The sequence below is a fragment of the Budorcas taxicolor genome, chromosome 1 (genome assembly GCF_023091745.1).
Source record: "Budorcas taxicolor isolate Tak-1 chromosome 1, Takin1.1, whole genome shotgun sequence".
In the NCBI taxonomy this organism is placed as follows: domain Eukaryota; kingdom Metazoa; phylum Chordata; class Mammalia; order Artiodactyla; family Bovidae; genus Budorcas; species Budorcas taxicolor.
The window spans coordinates 204,171,066-204,192,623 of NC_068910.1; the positions used below are offsets into that span (position 1 = coordinate 204,171,066).

The window sequence follows — 21,558 nt, forward strand, 5'->3', positions numbered from 1 at the left end:
CTGCAGAGATCAGAGTCTTGGAATCCACTCTAGTTTATTCAGTTGGGTTCTGGGTCCAGCCCTGGTGTTTGTAAACTCAAGCCTCCCTAGGAAGGAGGATCCAGCGACCAGTAGGAGACAAGAGAAACAGACATCAAAATAAAGGCAGACCACCTTTCTTTTTTATTTCGCTTAGACAAAATGCAAAGAGTGTCTCATTAAACTAAAAAAAATAAACCAAAAAGAAAACCAAAACAGATTGATTCCCCCCACCCCTTCACTGACGGTACTCATTCTAAGTAACAACAGAAGGAGGTCAAATCGGGGATCCAGTTTCTAATGGGAAAGAAAGATGTGCAAACATGACGAACAATTCCCCGGCCCCCAAATCAAGGTTCCTTTTAAATTCACAAAGAGGGTTAATTTTTTTTTTCCTGTTTTTTTTTTTTTTTCCTTTTGAATCTTGTGTGATAGAACTTCCGGTCAGAAGGTTGAATGAGTCCCCCATGCACTTTGTAGAAAATCAGTAAAAATGCAATAGCCCGTGAAGATCATAAAACTGGACTTCTTTCCCAAAAAATCAGATGCCCAGACAGATGGATCTCACACTCAGACAGAAAAAAAGCAGGAGAGTCTTTGCACTGTCTGTGGGTTTTTTTTTTTTTTTTTCAGCATTTTCTCTCTCTCTCTCTTTTTTTTAATATATTTTGGCAATTTTCTTTCATTATAAATATTGGAATTCCGTAAAAAAAAGGTAGCTTTGATTGACTTTGTTAAACCGTATTTACAACCGCTGTCCAGTCATGCTGTTGGTTATACCAGGGTGTAGGATTTGGCGTAGGGATTGTTGCCTTTCAAATGGCCCCGTGAGTCCAGCAGCGATTCCTGGGAGCTGCTCATCTTGGCTGCCTGTCCCAGCTCTGCCCCCTCGCGCTGAGGTAATGTGGCCACAGCCCCCTGCTGCCACTGCTGTCCCTCCCTCGTGGAGGCCGTGGAGGAGGCTGCCTCCATGGGGATGGGCTCAAGGACTGGGGGGCGTTTCAGGGTCCGACTTTTCTGGGGCTCCAAGCACGCCTGCCCTAAGCTCGGGTCCCTGCTTGTGCCTGCACCACTTCGGTTCAACAAGAAGTCCATTCGAAGGTATGGAGGCAAGTGGATGAGGTCACCTGGAAGGAAATGCAGAGGATTAGGTGGGCTCTTCAACTTGGTCTATAGATACCTGGTGACCCTGTGCATATGTGATGGGCCACTCAGGGTTTAGAGGTGACTGTCACCACGCCCTCCAAGTGCCTTTCCCAAGACCCTTGGTCAGAATTCCTACAAAGGCATCATTTTCATCCCCCGACCCTCCACCAGACACAAGGAGAGCTGGCTTTTGTACAACTTGTTGACTTGAGCCATAAAAGTCGTACTTGACCAGAGAAACAGAAATCTCAAGGTTCTTTGAAAGAAAAACTTAGGTTAAAGGTAGCAGTGCACGCTGAGTATAAATGGTGACAGACCAAACCCTGGACACAGTGGGCAGTGCTTAGGAGAGTGCGAGGCTTGAAGAGGGAGGCAGGGCTGCTGAGCAAAGAATGATGGCGTCTCAGCACCTCCATGGAATTATGTGACCTTGGCTGTCATTTAGCTACTGGTTTCTATGATTGCTTTTGGTGGAAATCCCAGAGTACATGGCCTCCTTACCGGGCTTTGCCTGCCTGCTAAACTGCTTGTGTCTTTCTGTTTCAGTCAGTGCCACGTAGAGAGAGGAGAACAGCTAAGACTGAGTATCAGGGTTACTACTTCCTTCTCAGGACCACTCACTTTGACTTCTATGGTGCCAGGGAAACAACCCTCTTCAAGAGAACCTGCTTCAGGGAGAATCCAACTGAAGATTCCAACTTCTCCCCTCTCCCTAGACACTGAGGTCACCTTCTGGGCTGCTCCCAGCACTGCCTGAGACCACAGGTTCTCTTGATGACTAATCCTGTCGATCTGGGGTTTCCCAGTGAGAGATTTGCTCAGGGCTTCCCCATTGCTGGGCTGCAGCTGAGACTCTCAATGCCCACCTCCTCATTCCCCTTCTCCTCTGACAGGTGGCACGCCTGCATCTTAGTCTGTGGACTCTCTTTGCCTGCTTCTGCTGTAACTGAGAGGACCCTATGAGGCCTTCCTGCAACACACCCTGGCCATGTCCTCTGCCTGCCTCTTATTTGTAGAAAAACTTTAGCTTTGGGCCTTGCCCAAATTCCAAAGAATAAATTTAGTCAGAGAAATAAAATACAGAAACAAAGAACAACATTCAAGCAAGACAAAATAATAACAGTTTAGCCAACAATCAAAGAAAAGGACCTTTACTTCTTCCTCAAGGGCTATAGATAATATTTTCAGCTGTATTCTTTGAGCTGTTTTGCAGATATTGAAAACCCCATCAGGTAGAAGAGGTTAATTTTACACTGACCACAAGCACATAAATCCCTGACCAGTTAGAAGGTTGATGATGTTGATTTCCTGTGACCTCACCACCAACCACAGAAGAATGTCCCTAAGCTGATTATGCATCCCAAATCCTCTCTTCAGCATGTAGACCCTTCCTCTTTTTTTCTGTATAATCTCTGAGCAAAACCTGGGGTTTGGGGATTTGGTTCTTTGGGACATGAGTCCACTTTCTCCCCAGGTTTGCCAGCTTCCTCAATAAAGCTATCTTTTCTTTGGCCAACAGCTGTCTCTTCATGTTGGATTCTTGAGCAGTGCGAAGCTGAACCTGAGCTTGGTGACACTGCTTCTTCTTCATCTCTTTATTCTTTGCAAGAATGCCTCCTGAAATCCCTTGCATATATAATCTGCCTTGGCATCTGCTTTTTGGAAAATCTGAACTGGCACAGCTACCATCACCATCAACTATAGCAATTGTTCTTTGAAAGTTGGACTGTGCCTCTAATTGTCATGTTCCATGGCTTCTTCTTAGCACCTCTTATCACTTCTTCCTTCTATAGAATCGACAACACCTCATGCAGTTGATCTTTCTGTTCGCAGAACTCTCAGCTTCCATGTCACTGTGCTTTCCCAGAGCAATTCTTGCACCTCTGACTGACACTTGTCAGTCCTTTCCTGGACCCTATCCTCCATCCATCTTCAAGTACAGGGTTTCTTCAGTGGCCTGAGCTCAGTCCTCTCTTTGGGGCTCAGCCCTCATCTAATCTCATTATGAATAGCTCTCACATCCATCTTTTCCTTTTGCTCACTCTCTCTTGAGCCCTAGACTTGAATTTTAGATGCTCTGCTAAATATTTCCACATGACTGTCCATTATGAATTTTAAATGCCACAGTCTATAAACCCAGTTTATGAAGGCCAGCCCCTATTCCCAGACTCATTTCCAAAGGCCACTTTCTCCTTTGTGCTCAGTCGTTTTAAATGTCATCCTCATCTTACCAGAAATTGATGCTTGAAACCTCAGATATTGATACCTCCTACCCAGGTTAATTCTACTTGAAATTAATTCTACTTCTATCTGTTGACTCATTTTTGGTCCTATCTTCATGACCCTAGTTCAAATCTTTAATGTATCTTGTAGGTTTCCTAAATGCATGAGCACGGTTTCAGCCCAGTCACTAGATATGCTTTGCAAACTACATCCTCTGGGTCTGAGTTGGACTGAAGCCTGGATCTGATCTGTTGGCAGTTTAGGAACAGTGTTCATTGTGTAGCCTAGTGCTTCCGATTGTTCTCACTTTGAAAAGCAAACAGACAAGGGATATTTGTACAACACACTGGGATGAGTGCAGTGGGCTTTCCCTGGCCACACTAGGGGTAAGAGGCTCACCTGTAACTCCTTTAAGGCATACCTGGTGAGGAACTCTGGTTAGAAAATGGCCTGGGGGCAGGCAGTCCTGGAGCTGAGAGACCAGGTGGGAGAATGTGCAGGTGAAGGTGGGCTGAGCACCAAAGGGAAATGAGAGTGAATGTGATTGTGAAATGTGGAAGAGGCTCAAGGAGAGGGCTCTGGAAATGACCACAGGTGGGAGAGGTGAAAAAGGAGGAAGAGTCAGGGATGACTCCCTTCCAAGTGTCAAGATCAGGAAACCTGGGCAGACAGCAGGATCATTCATTCATTGCAAAAAAACTGTCTAGGAGAAAAATCACATTTTGGTGGGAAAAGATCGTGGGTTTTGTTTCAGACTTGCTGAGTTTGATGTGGTTGGGGACACCACAGGGGAGATCTTAGTAACATATCTAAGGCATAAGTCATTCCTTAACTTTCTGAATCGAAAATCATTGGCAATTCTTGTTTTTTTTTTTTTTGCTTCAAAATATTCCCAGCTTTCCATGCCTTCCTCAGCCAACTGCTTGTTTGGAGCTTCCTGTGTCCAGCAGGGCTGCTGTGAGCTGGCTGTGGTGCTGACAAAGAAGTGAAGTGTGTGCAATTAGACAGTGACTTAAACCCCAGAGGAGCCTGGTGGGCTACAGTCCATAGAGTTGCAAAGAGTCAAACAAGACTGAGAACACATTCACAACCCCTGCCCCCACCCCCGCCACACACACACACACACACACACACACACACACACCCCCACACACGTAAATCCCAGAATCTTTGAAATTGAGGTTTACTCACTGAAAGAGAAAAACCATTTAAACAGCAGGGAGAGACTGCTCAATGGTTAGGAGAACTAGAAACAAAAGCAAGACAGGCTGAAAAATTACTGGAAAATTCATTTTGCACAGTATAAATGAGCATAAGGATTTTCAAAATGCTTTGGGTCTTCTTAAGCTTTGTTCCCCCAGGATAAGAGATATGATGACCTTATTTCTGGGAAATTTACCGAGTTGATTTCTGAGTCCTTGCATTACACTGTCATGTTATTTGGTATTTTTGAAGCAAGAATCCACTTAGCATTTTCCCATTGGCTTTTTCAGGATCTCATGAAGTGACAGTGAGTAATTATATATGATCTCATTAATATTTTTAGCCTGTATTCCACTAAAACAGCCCCAGGACACCTTGGATTTAGCTCACTGAAGTCAAGGTACTTGTAATTCAGTGGTAGCTTCATATAGTGAACTGGATCAAAGGAAAGCCCAATAATAAATTCTTGACAATAAATTGTCCACGACACTCTTAGAGAAAGAAATGATGTAATTTGGCATTCTTGTGAAATGGGTTTTGGTGACTTGATGTATCTGGACTTTGACTTAGAAAAAATGGTGGCATGAATTTTACTGTTATAGACCCTACTGTTTAAGATATATCTAGCTGTGTATCAGCTTTAGTCCTGAAAAATAAAACTATTTAATTAAGAAAAAAAATAAAACCATATGTCCCTAGTGCCTTTTTTGATGGTGGTATTGAAAATTCTCTGTCTTCTTTTATGGTTGTGGATGTATTATTCAACCTTTTCTATTGTGGGCTAATTATTGTAAACAAATATCACGAAAGCCTTGTCTAACTACCAGAGCCTTGTCTAACTCAATGAAACTAAGCTATGCCCTGTGGGGCCACCCAAGACGGGCAGGCATGGTGGAGAGGTCTGACACAATGTGGTCCACTGGAGAAGGGAATGGCAAACCACTTCAGTATTCTTGCCTTGAGAACCCCATGAACAATATGAAAAGGCAACATGATAGGATACTGAAAGCGGAACTACCCAGGTCAGTAGGTGCCCAATATGCTACTGGAGATCAGTGGAGAAATAACTCCAGAAAGAATGAGAATGGAGAAGGAAATGGCAATCCACTCCAGTACTATTGCCTGGAAAATCCCATGGACAGAGGAGCTTGGTAGGCTAAAGTCCATGGGGTCGCAAAGAGTCAGACATGACTGAGCGACTTCACACCACCACCACACCATCATGAAAGCATTAACAGAGCTTTTATGTTTTATGTCATTAAAAAAAGAAAAAACTGGAACAATTTCTTTGTAGCATGAAAAATATTTTTTTTGCATGTGAATCAACATACCCTAATGAACTAATTTTGAAATTTTAATATACCCAATTTCCTGAAAGTGATCATCTGTCTTTATTCCAAGAGTCCAATAAACACATTGGATTTAATTGACTCTTTCATTTATTTACATAACTAATATTATTTTTAAAACATTTTGTTCAAACGCTGAGAAATTGTGGAAGGCATTTACCTCCACGTTTCTTTTAAAATGTAGGTCAAGAGTGCCTTATGCTGCTTCTGTGACCCAACTGAATCTCGAGTGCTTGGCATATTTGCAGTGCGTTGTCACAGATTCAGGAATGGGTCTCCATCTCAGCAACTCCCCACTGAATGAACGGGCTTATTAAATTCCTAAAAAGTATTAGCATCTTAGTCCCAGCCGGATTGTGGGGATGCTCACGAGCTTGATTATGTGGAACAAATGTGTCTGAAATCAAAAGACAAAGCCCTCGATACCTGCCCCCTTCCTGCAGGGGTTCCTGCTTTAGATGGAAGGAATGAGGTAGCTGGAAAAGCATGGTGAGAATTGGAAATCCTTCATAATGAAAACAGCTCAGCACCATGTCTTTATGTACAAGGGGTTCTTGTTGGCTTCTTGCAGGCCTGCCAAGCGTCGCTGAATAGTCAATATCTCTGAAAGATCCAGTTTTTCAGGCAAAAGCTTGATTAAGTTGTATGATGCTCTCATTAGCGCCTTTCGGCAGTGTGTGTTTTCTGATTAGCACGTAAAGTAGCTCTTTCAACTGTGTGAATGCTGCAAATGAGCTCTCTTAATAATTCATGCACTGATGCGGAAGAAAGCACCAGAGTGATCATTGGGGAGTGCTGTTTATTAAAGATGCTTTATGGCCACTAAAATCTCGCCGCTTGTGCTAGTCCCAGTTGTTTGTTGTTTACTCATTAGGCCATGTCCGACTCTTTTGTGACCCCCTGGACTGTGCAGCTTGCCAAGCTCCTCTGACCATGGGATTTCCCAGGCAAGAATATTGGAGTAGGTTGCCATTCCCTTCTCCAGGGTCTAGTCCCAGCACCAGTTAGGAAACTGGATTCTCTAACTGTCTGTCCATCTCTTAGGTTCTGCAGATATCTATAGATGTATGGACAACCAAGCACTTGGAGAGAAGCAGAATGTGAAACCATCCTGACAATCTAGACACCTACACAGCTGCTTTCCTTGATCCTGGACTCTCCATCCACCTGTTTCATGTGGGAGGAACTAAATGACGTTTCTAATGGTGGTGATTAAGGGTGAAAGTCTGGATAACATGGTGTTCAGTTGCTCAGTCATGTCCAACTCTTTGTGAGGACTGTAGCCCTCCAGGCTCCTCTGTCCATGGGATTCTCCAGGCAAGAATACTGGATTGGGTTGCCATTTCCTTCTCCAGGGGATCTTCCCCACCCAGAGATTGAACCTGCATCTCTTATGTCTCCTGCATTGGTACCACTAGAGCTACCAACCACCCAGGGGTCGAATCCTGGTCTCCCCCATTGCAGGCAGATTCTTTACTGTTAGAGCCACTTGGAAAGCCCCTGGATGACACTGTCTGCATTTAATCTGATAGACTTAAGTCCGGGCTCAGTTTTCTTATTCATAAAACAGGAATAAGAGCTGAATCCACCGTAAAGTGCTGGAAGGAGGGTTTAATGAGATAATACAGGTGAAAGTTTTATTGTCAGATGTCTCCCTTCCCAGAGAGTCTGAAGTTACAGGGCTGGAAATCAGCCAGGTGAATGAATCGAGAACTCTTCTTTTACTTTAGTTTCTGTCTTTTGTGGGTTGATTAGTGTCCCCCCAAAGACAGGTCCATATGCCAACCCTCAGCGTCCAGGAATGTGACCTGATTTGGAGAAAGGATTTTGTTGCAATTCAGTAAAGGATCTTGAGATGAGCTCACCTGAATTTAAGGTGGGCCCCAAATCCAACTACTCTGTGCATGCATGCTCAGTTGCGTCAGCTGTGGACTGTAGCCCACAAGGCTCCTCTGTCCATGGGATTTCCCAGGCAAGAATACTGGAGTGGGTTGCCATGCCTTCCTCCAGGGGATCTTCCTGACTTAGGGATCAAACCTGCATCTCTTTGGTCTCCTGCATTGGCAGGTGGGTTCTTTACCACTAGCGCCCCCTGCGTAGCCCTAGTGCAAAAACATGTGTCCCTATGGAAAAAAAAAGAAAATAGAGAATCTGAGGGACACAAAAGGGAGAAGGCAGAGATTGGACTGATAGGACCACGAGCAGAGGAACACCTTGAGCCTCCGAAAGCCAGAAGAGACAAGGAACAGATTATTCCCTGAAATTCCTGAGGGAGTACAACCCCACTGACACCTTGATCTCAGCTTTCTGGCCTCCAGAACTGTGAGAGAGTACGTCTGTCCTTCTGAGCCATCCAGCCTGTGGCGATTTGTTAGAGGTCACAGGGTCCAAACACAGAGGGTATTCCCAGCTGGGATGGGCTGGGAGCCTCACAGGATGCCTCTCTGAACATTTCTGCCATGTGGGATAGGCTCTGCCCTTTCCACCAAAGACAGGAGGGGCTTTCTTTTTAATGGTCAGTAACAGCAGCCAATATGCTTGTGGTTTCCACTGTCCCCAAGGTGTGCCTTCAGTGGGCTGTCCTATCATCCATCTTTCTCTGCTGAGGCCAAGCCGGTCACTTGTCCCTGGTCCCCTGCTCCCTGGGGAAGCAGGGTCTGCCCAGTGGGCACCCAAAGACCCCTGCTGCCCAGCCTGGGTGGGGGGAGATTCCGGGAAACCAGGAGCGTGGGGTTCACGTTCACTTCTTTGGTTATAACTTCCCCTCTTGGCTCTCCTCTGGCCACCTCTCCACTTTCCCACTCTCTCTTTCTTGCTTGGTTTCCGTTGCTTCCCAGGTGAAGAATCCCATGGACAGAGGAGCCTACCAGTGGGCTACAGACCATAGGGTTGCAGGGAGTGGGGCAGGACTAAAGCGACTTAGCACACATGTTGCAAGTTTCATCCAGAAAATAAAAGGCATGGGGGTGGGGAGTAGAGCACAGTGAGCGCAGGTGGGAAGGGGTTAGGAGGTAGCTGAGTGCAGAGCAGGAGCCAGGCTGACCGGCTTCCGGGGGGAGAGAGGGAGAGTGTGTGTGTGTGTGTGTGTGTGTGTGTGTGTGTGTGTGTTTGTGTCTGTGTGTCTGTATGTGTGTCTGTATGTGCATGTGTATCTCTGTGTGTGTGTGCATGTGTGACAAGAGGACAGAGATGGGAGTGTATTAGAGCGGAGGCTGCATATTGAAAGGCAACGTTGCGGCTGTAGGAGAAAAGGGCAGAGTCCGGCGAGAGCCCGGTGAAGACTGGAGGGAAGGACCCAGGGACCCCAGAGCTCCCTTCCTGCCCACCTTCCTTCTTCCTTCCCTCCCTGCCCTGCTCACCTGTCTGCCTGCAATTCCATCTCTTCTAGCATATCCCCAATCATCTGATCCAGGTGAGCTACTCTCCAAAACCCAGTAGGAACCCAAATATGGTCCTAGGGTCTGAGTCTGTGAGGCCTGCCTCCACCCACTGGCTTTCATGGGTTCTAATTGTATGTCTGTGCTCCCTGGAAGGTCACGCCCTGTGCTCTGCTCCTTAGGAGGATGATGGCCCTTGTGTCAGAGTTGTGGAGGCGGGAGAGTGGGGAAGGAGGTGAGATGAGTGGGAAGAAACACCGAGCTGCCCAGCCAGCCTGGTCAACATGGTGCTGAGATGGATGGGGCAGGGCGGGGGTGAGGTGGGAACGAGAAGGGCAGGGTAGAGGAGAGACAGACAGAGACAGAGAGAAGCAGAGAGATGGGGAGAGAGAGACAGAGAGATGGGGGCAGAGACAGAGAAAGGGAGAGAGGCAGGGAGGAGGGGGTCAGAGGAACATGGCCAGAGGGAAGCAGATGGATGTCATGGAGATATAGGACCCGGAGAGATGACTGTGAGAGACACAGAGCCACGTACAGAGAAAGGTCAAGGTCAGGGGACAGTGCCCACAAGGCACAGTGAGTCACAGGACAGTGGCAAAGGCGTCTGGGTTATGACTGCAGCTGTGAGCCGGCCCTCGACCCTCAACAGTCCACCTGCATGGGGGCCTCTGTGATACCTGGGCGTTGAGCCGCACCCTTCATCCCTGCCCTCCCCACCGCCAGCCCAGGCACTGTGCCGACTCATGCCCTGAAGGATGAGAGGTGATTTAGCCATTATTTCCAAGTTATGCCTTATTATTTGACATAATGGGCCATTTCTCATCCTCTCATCACTGCCCTCAGGGGTCGGTGCCACTAACATCCCCAAAAGTTCAGACTAAATAAGTTGGCATCCATTTCTCTCTCGGTAGTTAACTCTGCTCACTGGTGTGCAGATAACTCCTGGCCATGGGCTGCAAGCCAGCACAGTGATCCATCCTAACATCCATCAGCAGATGTGAGCTCAGAGAGTGTCATCCACCACCCCGGGGCCTTAAGCCCTGCTTGGCCCCACTGTGCGAAAACTGCTATGTTAAACTTGCCTCTTTTTAGCTGAAAACCAGGACACTCCCCCACCCCCCACACCCCACAGCTGCCTATCAGGAAAGCAAAACCTCCTGAACCTTCTCTATCTGTTTAGACTCACAGGCGATGTTTGAATGCACTTTAACTTTGGAAGAAAATGGCAAAATCATTCCCAGCACAGAACGAGAATGGACCAACTCAGGAACTCTGTAATGGACTTGAGCTCTGTGAATCTGGCTGTGATAGGGTTCTGGCCACTTGCCACACACACTCCAGGAAAAGAAAGTCTACAGTTGAGAGCAGTGGTTCTCAGCTGAGGGTCATTTTGCCCTCCAGGGCACACACAGCAATCCCTGAAGCTTTTTGGAGGTGTCTTGGTTGGTAGGGCAGCTGCTACTGGCTTCTAGCCCAAGGCCAGGGATGCTCAGCATCCTGCCATGGCCAGGCTGGTCCCAGCCACAAAGCTTCACCCAACCCCAGATGTTAACGGCACTGCTGTTGAGGAGCCCTAGCTTAAATGGTCCAAGCTCTGAATTCCAAGGGGTCCTTACTTCACTTCAGTTTTAGTTTGTGCTCAGTCACTCAGTTGCGTCTGACTCTGTGACCCCATGGACTGTAGCTCACCAGCTCCTCTGTCTATGGAATTCTCCAGGGAAGAATACTGGACTGGGTTGCCAATCCTCCTCCAGGTGATATTCCCAACGCAGGACGGAACCTGCCTCTCCTGCATCGTCTGCACTGGCAGGTGGATTCTTTACCACTGTGCCACCTGGGAAGCCCTAATTTTACTTTTAAAGCATTGGATTCAATCAGAATAAGGAACTGTACTCCTCGGTCCCTCCTACTCCACAAGGAATTACAGCCTCAGTTTATCATGGAGAAAAGTAAGGGATGTGCCTGATGGACCAGCAATCAGAAGGTCTATGTCAGACCTGCCCTGAAGAGGTGGGAGCTCAGAGCCATGGGCAGGTATGAGTGAGAGCAGGCTGAAATCCTGCCTTGAAATACTGCGTCTACTCAAGTAGTTCTGTGACCCTTGCAAGCTTTAACTCTTACTTATACAAGGGAAGGGCTTCTCAGGTGGCGATAATGGTAAAGAACCCACCTGCCAATGCAGGAGACACAAGGGATGCGGGTTCAATCCCTGGGTTGGGAAGATCCCCTGGAGGAGAGCATGGCAACCCACTCCAGTCTTCTTACCTGGAGAATCCCATCAACAGAGGAGCCTGGCGGGCTACAGCCCAGTGGTTCACAAAGGTTGGACACAACTGAAGCAACTCAGCATACATGCATACAAAGGAAATGCATCTGATTGTTTCCAATGAAAATCTTGAATCTTAAAAGAGTCTTTCTTATGCTCTGAACTATCTCATCTGTGAAAACTGGTCAAGCACTTTTGAAATAGAAGTTTAGGGATAAAAAAGGGACAAATGAATGCATTTAGGGGGAGCCTGGAACTCCAAGGCACGTTCCAATAGCTTTCTTCTCCCTGCTGGACAATTCTTTATTCGTCAGCAAGTGTGAGAACATGTGCACACTTTCACAAAAAACTCATGCAGAATGACAGTGAAGCAAGGTCCCTGTGGGCTCCAGTCTCCTCTGGGGACACATCAAAAGGAACTTTCATCAAGCTCTAACAAGGTTTGATGTCTGCTTGGATGGAGCTGGAGACTGATGCAAAAGTAAGAAGCCAAGGATGCGTACCTTGACTTCTGGCAATTTCACTTAAAAACCACACAGACTTGCAAGGATACTACAGCATCAAAGAGCTCCTTACAAAGGGGAGCATGTAGTCTGCCCACATCCAAGCCCGACCAGATCTAACGCTTTTCCAGTTTAATATTAATGTTGCAGTGGTAATGAAAACTCGTAAACAAACCCCTCTTGGTAAATGAATCTTCACACCCAAACGGCAACCAGGAACAACTCTAAATAAGTAATGTGAGCTGGATACCAGAGGTCCCGCCTGCAGATTCTGTTACCATTCTTGGCTTGTACCTAGGAGGCTTCATGCATTTTTAAGGGCTCATCATTATTGTGATCCTCCTACTTGCTGGTGAACTTTTCAAAACCACACTGAGGTATGAAGTGGAGCTTTAAGTTTGTCCGTGCTCGTGGTCCTTCTGAAATAGAGTAGTTCTGGATAAAAAGCAGGATTGGAATATCTGCTTAGAGGATAGGTCAGCTGGGAACTCGCTGTAAGGGCATTCAGAGGCCCTAGTGGGGAAGGGTCCATGAGGGTCCAAGGCAGCTCCAGCTCCCACGTGACACCCTCAGGGACCCCCTATACTGGGGTATATCCCTCACTCTGAAAGCAGGACCAGTTGTGGAGTGGATGCCAGAAAACACAGGCTGGAGGAAAGGAGGGTGGTGGGGAGGTTGGGTGGGAAAGAGCAAGGCTACCTCTAGAAGGATGGAGGCTGGGACCTCAAGCCTCATATGTGTGTGTGTGTGTGCGTGTGTGTGTATGCACATGCAGGTACATGGCTACAGGTGCACACAACAACAGCTGGGAACAAGGCCAGCCTTTGCAGGGGATGTGACCTGAGCAGAAACTGGCTGGTCTTTTAGGTGGGAACCCTGCCTCTCACTCCACACTCTTCTCTTTTGTTAAACACACACACACTCAGGAAAGCATGAGGTATGGGAGGAATAGAACCTAAAACGAAAACCCCCAAACTGCTTCATATAACTGTTTACTCTAAGAGCCAGCAAGTTGGAGGCAGGCAATGGCCATTTCCAGTCAGTAAACTTCCACTGCATTTATTGCGGCGGAGGAGCGGGGTCAGGGAGCCAGTCAGGGAGATACAGACATTCAAGGCTGGAGCCCTGGTGTCCACCTGTCCATCAGAAGGAGTGTGGGGGTCCTGCCCCTGCTGCTGGCGGGGCCAGGTTGTATTAGGTTGCAAGTTTGAAACTTTAAATTGATTTAAGTAGCTTCCTGCAGTGGAATCTCTTGACTGCACAGGATATGCATCATGAATAAAGCAGCAGCAGGAATCCAAGAACGTCAGAAACTGGCTCCAGGTGCTACCTGAAACCAAAAATCGGTACTGTAACCGAAGTATGAGAGCCACCTTGACCAAGAGGAAAAGACGCTGTTAAACTTTCCAGCTGCTTCTCGGAGAAACAGAGGGTTTGTTGGCTTTGTTTTTAAAGTGTAAATGTGTGTTAGTCACTCAGCCACGTCCGACTCTTTGCGACCCCATGGACTATAGCCCACCAGGCTCCTCTGTCCACGAAATTTTTCAGGCAAGAATACTGGAGTGGGTAGCCATGCCCTCCTCCAGGGAATCTTCCTGACCCAGGGATTGAACCCAGGTCTCCTGCATTGCAGGCAGATTCTTTACCATCTGAGCCACCAGGGCAGCCCCAAAGATGGAAATAGCCATGGCTTATTGAGAAAAACAAAAGTTACAAAACTTGCATTTGATTTTAAGTACACAAGTCCTAAAAAGGCAGCAAATTCAAAGTTCAGATGTGTTAAAAATCTAAAACTAGATTTTGATAACTGACTTGGTAGTAGCTGTCCACATTTCATTGGGAACTACCCCCATTGGTGGAAGAGAGTTTCTAATCTTAAGAACAAGATTAGAAAATTAATCACTTTGTTTAAAGTTAGGCTGGAAGATGGAGTAGACTTAAATGTACTCTTTTATTTTACTAATAATTTCTAACAGTTGTAATATTTGAACCAATTGGCCAATCTTTTCATCATCACAATCATCATATATTAATTCACTCAATAACATTTATTAAGTATCTACTATACATCAGACAGTGATAGGAGTATATATTCAATTAATTAAGTCAATTGAAAATATTTCTTGAACACTTTATGCTGTCAGATATCTGATAGGCACTGGGGGGAAAATGAAGGTAACTAAGACATGTTTCCTATTTTCCTGTAGCCACAGTCTGGCCAAATTTATTTAACTTAATCCTGATTTGTAAAGAACTTAAAAGCTTGGGATTATAAATGGAGAGAGAGAGAAAAAAAAAAAGCTCATCAAAAAAGAACTGATGGCAAGGAAACAGATATCCAGAGACTTGGATGACTGATAAGCATTCAGAAACATGAGGGAACACAGGTAAAGAATTTGGTTTGAAAGACTTGCTCAAGGATCTGGTAATTTCGACAGTCTCCAGTCAGCAGGATACTACATTGTAACTTTGGGTTTTGTGCCCGGTGTTTAATTTAGTTCCATTATAAAGGAGATACAGGAAGGCTTCCAGAGGATGACATATTTTTCTAAAAGCATATCAAATGTTCAATAATAATTTTGGCATCTAGAGTGGATAACACAGTTTGTGGACGTTAGAATTCAGGTGAATTTAAAAGTTTATTCATACCTAAAGTTATAAAATCATTTTAGCCTAAATAGTATAGTAAGGGACTCCCCTGGGGGTCCAGTGGTTAAGAATCCACCTTGTAATGCAGGGAATGTGGGTTCCTGGTCAGGGAATGAAGATCCCATGAAGTGGAGCAACTAAGCCTGAGTGCTGTTAACTACTAAGCCTGAATGCCACAACTAGAGAGTCCATGAGCCTCAACAAAAGATCTCACCTGATGCAAGGAAGACCCACTTGCCACAACTGAGACCCAACACAGCCAGATAAATAAATGATTAATTAATTTAAAAAGTGAGATTAAAAAACAATATATAAATAGTGTATATATTAAGAAAATAGTACCTTCTCTAGCTTTTTTCAATTGTTCTGATGGATCCAGGGAACAATTTCATGAAAACAGTTCAAACATGTTTTAATATGAGTCAAAAAACACTGAAACAAGTCATCAACAAAACACAAACCTTTAACTATTTCAAGACCTGCACACATACTTAGTGCTCCTCCGGGGGCTTGCTGTATGCAAGGGGAAGTGTGGTGTGTGTCTCAGATGGGAGTGTGTAGTACTTAACTGCTGCTCAAGTTGTGCCGGACTCTTTGCGGCCCCATAGACTTAGCATGCCAGGCTACTCAAATACTGGAGTGAGGTGCCATTTCCTACTCCAGGGGATCTTCCCGACCCAGGGGTTGAATCTGCATTTCTTGCATCTCCTGTATTGGCAGGCAGAATCTTTGCCACGGCTTTACTTTTATCTGCCAAATACGGATGCCATTTTCTTAATTTGCCTTACTAGAAATTACAGTGCAATATTAAGCAGAAGCAGTGAGAGCAGACATCTCCATCTTATTCCTGATCTTAAGGTAATAGTATTCGATTTTTTACCATTGAGTATGATGTTAGCTGTTTCACATAGATGCCCTTTCTCAAGTTGAAGGAATTCTCCTTTATTCTTAGTTTGTGGAGTGTTCTTATATTTTTTGAGAAAAATGTTGGGTTTTGTCAAATGCTTTCTCCGCCTTGAATGATCATGTATCCACTCCCCCCCCCCATTCTGTTAATATTAATGATTTTATATTGAACCATCCTTGAATTCCTGAGAAGTCCCACTTTGGTCACAGTGTATAGTAGAACTGGGTGACACACAAATGAGGTGGATGCTCTCCAGGAATCAATGGCCATGGAAGAGAAAATAAACCAAGGAAGGGGTCGGGGGTAGCACCTCATCCTGAGACCATCACTGGGGTCCCTGTGGGAGCCCTAACGGCACGTCAACCAGGCAAGACCCGAGTGACCACTACTGCTGCTGACATCTGCCTCAGGCGACACACAGCTCACACAAAGCCCACACAGTGGGCGTCTATGTCATTCCCATTTTACAGGTGAGCCAACGGCAGCTCAGCAAGACTAAACAAAAGCCCAGGGGCTCATTTTTCTCCTCTCCTGTCTTCCTCAATCTCAAGCTGTACAGCCTCAAAAAAGTCATGATATTTATCCTACACTTGCATCTGCCTTGCAAATAAATGCCAGCAACAAAAAGTCCTTTGGATAAAATCACCCACCGATAACATCTTCTCCCTGAGGAGGTAGACAGCACAGAAATAAATGAAGCCATCATTCTTGATAATCAGCTGGTGTGGATCTTGACTCGGTTTGGGAGATTAGTTGCTGGATAGACAATTTTTATTTCATATATATTTTATGCATTTATAAAGCTTATTTCAGCCTGGCCTTCTGCTGAAAAGCCCAAAGGAATCGTGGTGATTTAAAATGGATATACATTTTTGAAAGAGAACCAATATAGTTACTTAGAAAATAGGAAAATGAAAAATAAAACTGGGTTCAATAAGAATGGATTAGCCAGTGCACAAAGTCAAATCTATAGCAGGAACTTCAGGGTGAAAAAGGAAAAAGGATTTTTCAGATGAGAACTGCAACGGTTGCCGTGGTTTGGAGGCAGTCTAAAGATGTGTTTTATTTGCTCTGTATGATTATTTGCACAAATCTGAGCAAACACTTGAAAACTGTGAGTCTCCATATAAAACCAAAATATCTGTCTCCTTTTGAGAATCTCCTCTTACTGGCCCCCATTTCCACTCAGGATCAGTTGGCAGGAGTTTGCTGGAGTCCTTTTCCTCTACAGTCACTGAACTCTTGAGTTCTCCATGTCTCTATCCCTCCCTTTGCTCTGCTCCTCACCCTCTTCACTCATTCACAGGATCTGCCAGGCCCTGCAGGCCTCAGGGTTTTCAGCTTTTACTGACTATACTGCTCAAGGCAGACACCAATGTATTGCCAACCTGATACCGGCCATTTACTGTCATTTTGGGCAACTCAGTGAAGCCAAGTTCCAGAGGCTGGCTCACTGGTAAGACTGCTCTCCTTCTGAAACTCTCACCCCCAATTTTCAATTCTCAAGCAGCGGAGAGCTCCCTTCTTAGACCCTGGGCTCCCAGAGCTTTGTGGTCACTTGACTGACTGATAGTATATATGGCAGAAGTGCTGCATCAGTTTCCAGGCCCAGGCTTAAGGAAATGGCTATTTCCACTGTCCATCTCTTGGGACACTGGCTCTTAGACAGGAGGAAGCACAAGCCAGATCATGGAGAAACCTATGTTGGGAGGACATGGCCAGAACTCCCTCCAGGTTAGTGACTGAACATGTCTTCTCCATCCTAACTGGGCTTCCCCATGGACATGGCTGGAATGGATATGCATGTCCCAACCAAGCTCTGACTCAGTCTCAGATTCATACATGAAATAAATGATCATGGTTGCTGTAAGCCTCTAGGCTTTGGGGTGGTACATGATTCAGCAATCAATAAACAGAAGACTAGTGTAAACACCAACAAGGCTTTCACAGGGGAAGAGTGTGTCTTGGGAAGACGTGCTTCCCCGACACTGGTCCAGGCATGTCTCGTCTCACCTGGCCGATGTGCCTTTGGAACTGCCATGTTCATCACTCGTCCTCCATCCTGAGGTTTGGGGGGAGAGGCGGTGAACCTGCAGATCCCTGACTCCGAAGGGGTGCTGGAGGTCAGACTGTCTGTGTACTCGTTTGTCCCTGCCGTCAACTGCTCGGACGATGTGTCTGAGATGAAGCACTCCGTGATGGTGAACTTGGCGTGCCTCAGCTGCTCTTCCATCTTGGCGTGCTCGTAGGCCCTGGCCAGTTCTTCATAAGTGGAGGAGGCACTTTCTGTGGAGACCATGCTGCTTCGCGCTCGATCTGTGCCATGAAAAAGAGAAAACAAGATGATGAGTCGTCACTGGGAGTCTGCACTGATCGGGTGGTGACGGGGGCCTGTGGCTGGTTCTCCCCATCACTGGGCAGCCGGGCAGGAGTCCTGGGTCTTTATCTGAGGACTGCCTTTGTGACTGTGAGACCACCTTCATGAGCCTCAGCCATGTGGCTTCAGGGTTTCAACTGACTTGCTGGAGGCACCTGTCCCCAGTATGGGACATTGCCATAGATCAGTAATACCTCCCCTTGAAAACTTCTGCTTTTAGTTAAGACAGCTGGCTTGCTGCTCAATCATGTCTGACTCCTTGGGATTCCATGGACTGTAGCCCACCAGGCTCCTCTGTCCACGGGATTCTCCAGGCAAGAATACTGGAGTGGGTCGCCATTTCCTCCTCCAGCAGATCTTCCCGACTCAGGGATCAAACCCATGTCTCCTGCATTGCAGGCGGATTCAAGACAGCTGGGAATGCAATATGCATGAACAGCAGCACCCCTTCCTGCTCTGCAAGTCTTCCTGGGCCACAGTGACACTTTCATTGTCGGGAATGATCTGAGCTCTGTGTTCTGCTCCTCTGGCCTCCGTGGGGCAGGAATACAGGCCGATCCTTAGAAATGAACATGTAACTGCATGGAACTGGTTACTAGGCAGAATCGCAGCTGAACCCTGGGGCACATCCATTGTGTTTGAGGCTCACCCTTTATGGGGACCAGAGACCCTCCAGAACCCTAAAAGGTACATCTTGGGTAAGAGGACGCTCTACATTTTAAACCCACTCAAAAGTTCTGAAGTCACCTCAGTGGAACTCTGAGGTTCTTGTAAGAGAAATAACTGCCATAAAAATAAATGTACGTGGTTATGCTCCACCTCTGGAAGACTATTTTTGAAGTATATCATCCAGAACAAAAGAAAATGAGTATGAAAATTTCCTACAGCTATTAAGTTTAGATAGAATTTCTTTTCAAAATTTTAGATTGGAGGGAGGGTGGGCAACCCAGTGCTATTCTTAGGCTCTGTCTTCTCTCTAGGGTGAGTTCTTGGTGAATGGCACAGACAGATAATCAAGCCCTGTTTCACTGTCAAATGGACTAACCATGTTCCCCATCCAGGGTGCTGTGACCTTGTCATGCAACTCCAAGTTCAGTCTTAATCCTGGAGATGGGAGTGGGCCACATACCCTCAAGGTATAATCGGGGTGATTGTAATCATGGGAGAACACTTAGAAACTTCTGTGTTTCTCTCAGCAGGGCAGGAGTGAAGGGCAGAGGGAGCAATGTGAGTCTGAGATTCGAGATGCCTGCAACATAGATTCCTTTGGTTTTGCTTGGCGGACTTTGCTAGACCCTAGATTTGGCCAATGAAGTACAGCTTCATCGGTATCTGTCAGGTCAATGGTCCAGCAAGTTGAAAGTGACCTTGAAAGGGCGCAGGTAGGGCCCTGAAACTCAGAGGGTAGTCCTGCTCATTCAGGGAGGAGGAGGCAGGCAGGCCCTACCTGTGTCTTGTGAGGGGCTGACGCTGTAGCTGTCACTCTCCTTGTCCATTGAGCCTGTGGCCCTGGGCGTTGGAAGCCTCCAGTCAGTGGTGAGGGTGTGTGTTGAAACAGTGGGGTGGGGTCTGTTGAGGGTCCACTGGCTGGCGTACCGGTTCCTTGCAGTGGGCCCAGCCTTGGCATTCCTCCTGGTGGTGGGATCTGGGAAGAATGAGAACAAAGTCTATGTTTGTCTTTGGGAGGGTGGTCAGCTGTGATCAAGGTGTGGAGTGGGGTGCTCCTGATTCAGCTCTATGATCCACTCATGCTGCCTCCAGGAAGCTCTCCCTGATTGCCCTGTCTGGAGCACTGGTTTCCTTTCCCCTAGGGTCTGAAGCACTCGTGTGATACTTAAGCACTTAAACAATCCCTGTCGAGAAAAAACATCAGATTTGGACTCAGGAGTTATGAATTTAAGTCTTGCTCTGGGCTCGTAATAGTTTCATGACACCCCTCATATCACTTTAACTTCCTAAAAATCACCACCTTCTGTAAAAGGAGAGAGTTGGACCACGTATGCTCTAATGGGGCTTCCTTGCTGCAGTATTACCTCCAGGTATTCTTTTAGGTTGAACTCTGTTCCCTCAAAAAGATTCATACGTCCACATCCTGAGCCCAGAACCTCAGCTGGTGATCGTATTTAGAAGTAGGGTCACTGCTTTTGCTATTAGTTCAGATGAGGCCAGACTGGAGTAGGGTGCCTTCTGGAGCTAACATAACTGGTGTCCTTACAAGACAAGGAGACAGACAAGGAGGAGAGGGTGATGGAGGCAGAGATCAAGGGCCGCAGCTGGACTGAGGAGCTCGGAGACCATCACCACACACTGGGAAGGGGTAAGGAAATGTCCTCCCCTATCAGCTTCAGAGGGGGTGTGGCCTGCTGACATCTTGATTTTGGACCTGTTGCTAGTGGGACTGTAAGAACATAAATTCTGCTTCTTTAAAGCCACTCAAAAAAAGAAAAAAAAAAAAGCAGGCAGTTTGTGACACGTTTTTAACAGCAGCTCTAGGAAAGGAAGCAGGGGTCTCCTGTATAGATTGCTGTCTAATATTAACTCACTGCCTCAAGTATGACTGTTGTTCCTCAACTAAATTGCAATGCTCTAGAGCAGGGGAAGAGGGAAGATCCATTTTTTGTCCAAACATTCTCTTATCCCTTTGCATATGGCAGCATCTCTTCAACGTGATTGTCTGAACTCTGACAAAGACTTGGGTGATTCGATGTGCAGAAAGAACAAAGGGTTCACGCATGTTTGGAGGTTCCGGCTCTGCCATCTTCAGAAACACAGAGATTTATGGACACACAGGCTGAAGCCAGGTGGGTTTCATCATCTCTAAGTCTGGGAACAGAGGCAAGAGGTCAAGTAGGTAGACTGAGTTGTTAACTCAACTCTTAGCTCAAAGATGGTTCAACAGCACAGAGTGTTGGACACTGTAATTCTGTGGAAAATGGAGAGGCCCAGTTACTGGCATGATTTTTCTGGGGCTCCATCCTGAAGGCAACATAGGGTCCTTCTCCATTTTTGAATTCTCTGCTTTTCAAAGAGGAATTTTAGGCAGTTCTATTTCAAAAATGATCTGGCTACCTCTCTACACTGCCATCTGTGATGACTGCTTATTACTAATGGGGCACTTTCTAAAGAACAAAAAACAGAGGGACAAACTGTGGCCTGATGACAGGCCTCATAATGCTCCTGAGCTTCCAAGTCTCTGCAGGACAGAGTAAGGGCATACATCCTGGGATCATCCAAAATTAACTGAGAGCCCGCCGTGATCTCTGGACACAGACGACCTTGGATGAATAGGATGAATGCATGCAGCCCAGAGTCACTTTACATTTGAGGTGATGGAAGCTCAGAGAGAAGTGATACAGCTATTAAGTGATAAGAACAGAACTTAAGACCCCACCTGCCAGTCCAAGACTGCCCATTACTTGGCCAAGTGTGTCCTCAGCTGGACTCCTAAGAGTCAGGCACTGTGTCTGCATGACACCAGCTCATTTATAATTCCATGCTGGGTCATGGGCCATGACACTTGAGAGCGGTGAAATGACTTTC

General features: G+C 46.4%; 1 protein-coding gene across 1 annotated transcript in view; it reads right to left on the bottom strand.

Moving 5' to 3' along the window:
• Nucleotides 1-792: 792 nt before the first annotated feature.
• DSCAM (DS cell adhesion molecule) overlaps nucleotides 793-21,558 on the bottom strand; it is a 678,525-nt gene continuing 657,759 nt past the window's right edge. The window contains exons 31-33 of the mRNA XM_052645681.1: nucleotides 19,466-19,663; nucleotides 17,655-17,957; nucleotides 793-1,145 (exon numbers count right to left, since the gene is read on the bottom strand). Coding sequence (XP_052501641.1) covers nucleotides 793-1,145; nucleotides 17,655-17,957; nucleotides 19,466-19,663 — 854 coding nt within the window. The remainder of the gene's footprint in view (nucleotides 1,146-17,654; nucleotides 17,958-19,465; nucleotides 19,664-21,558) is intronic.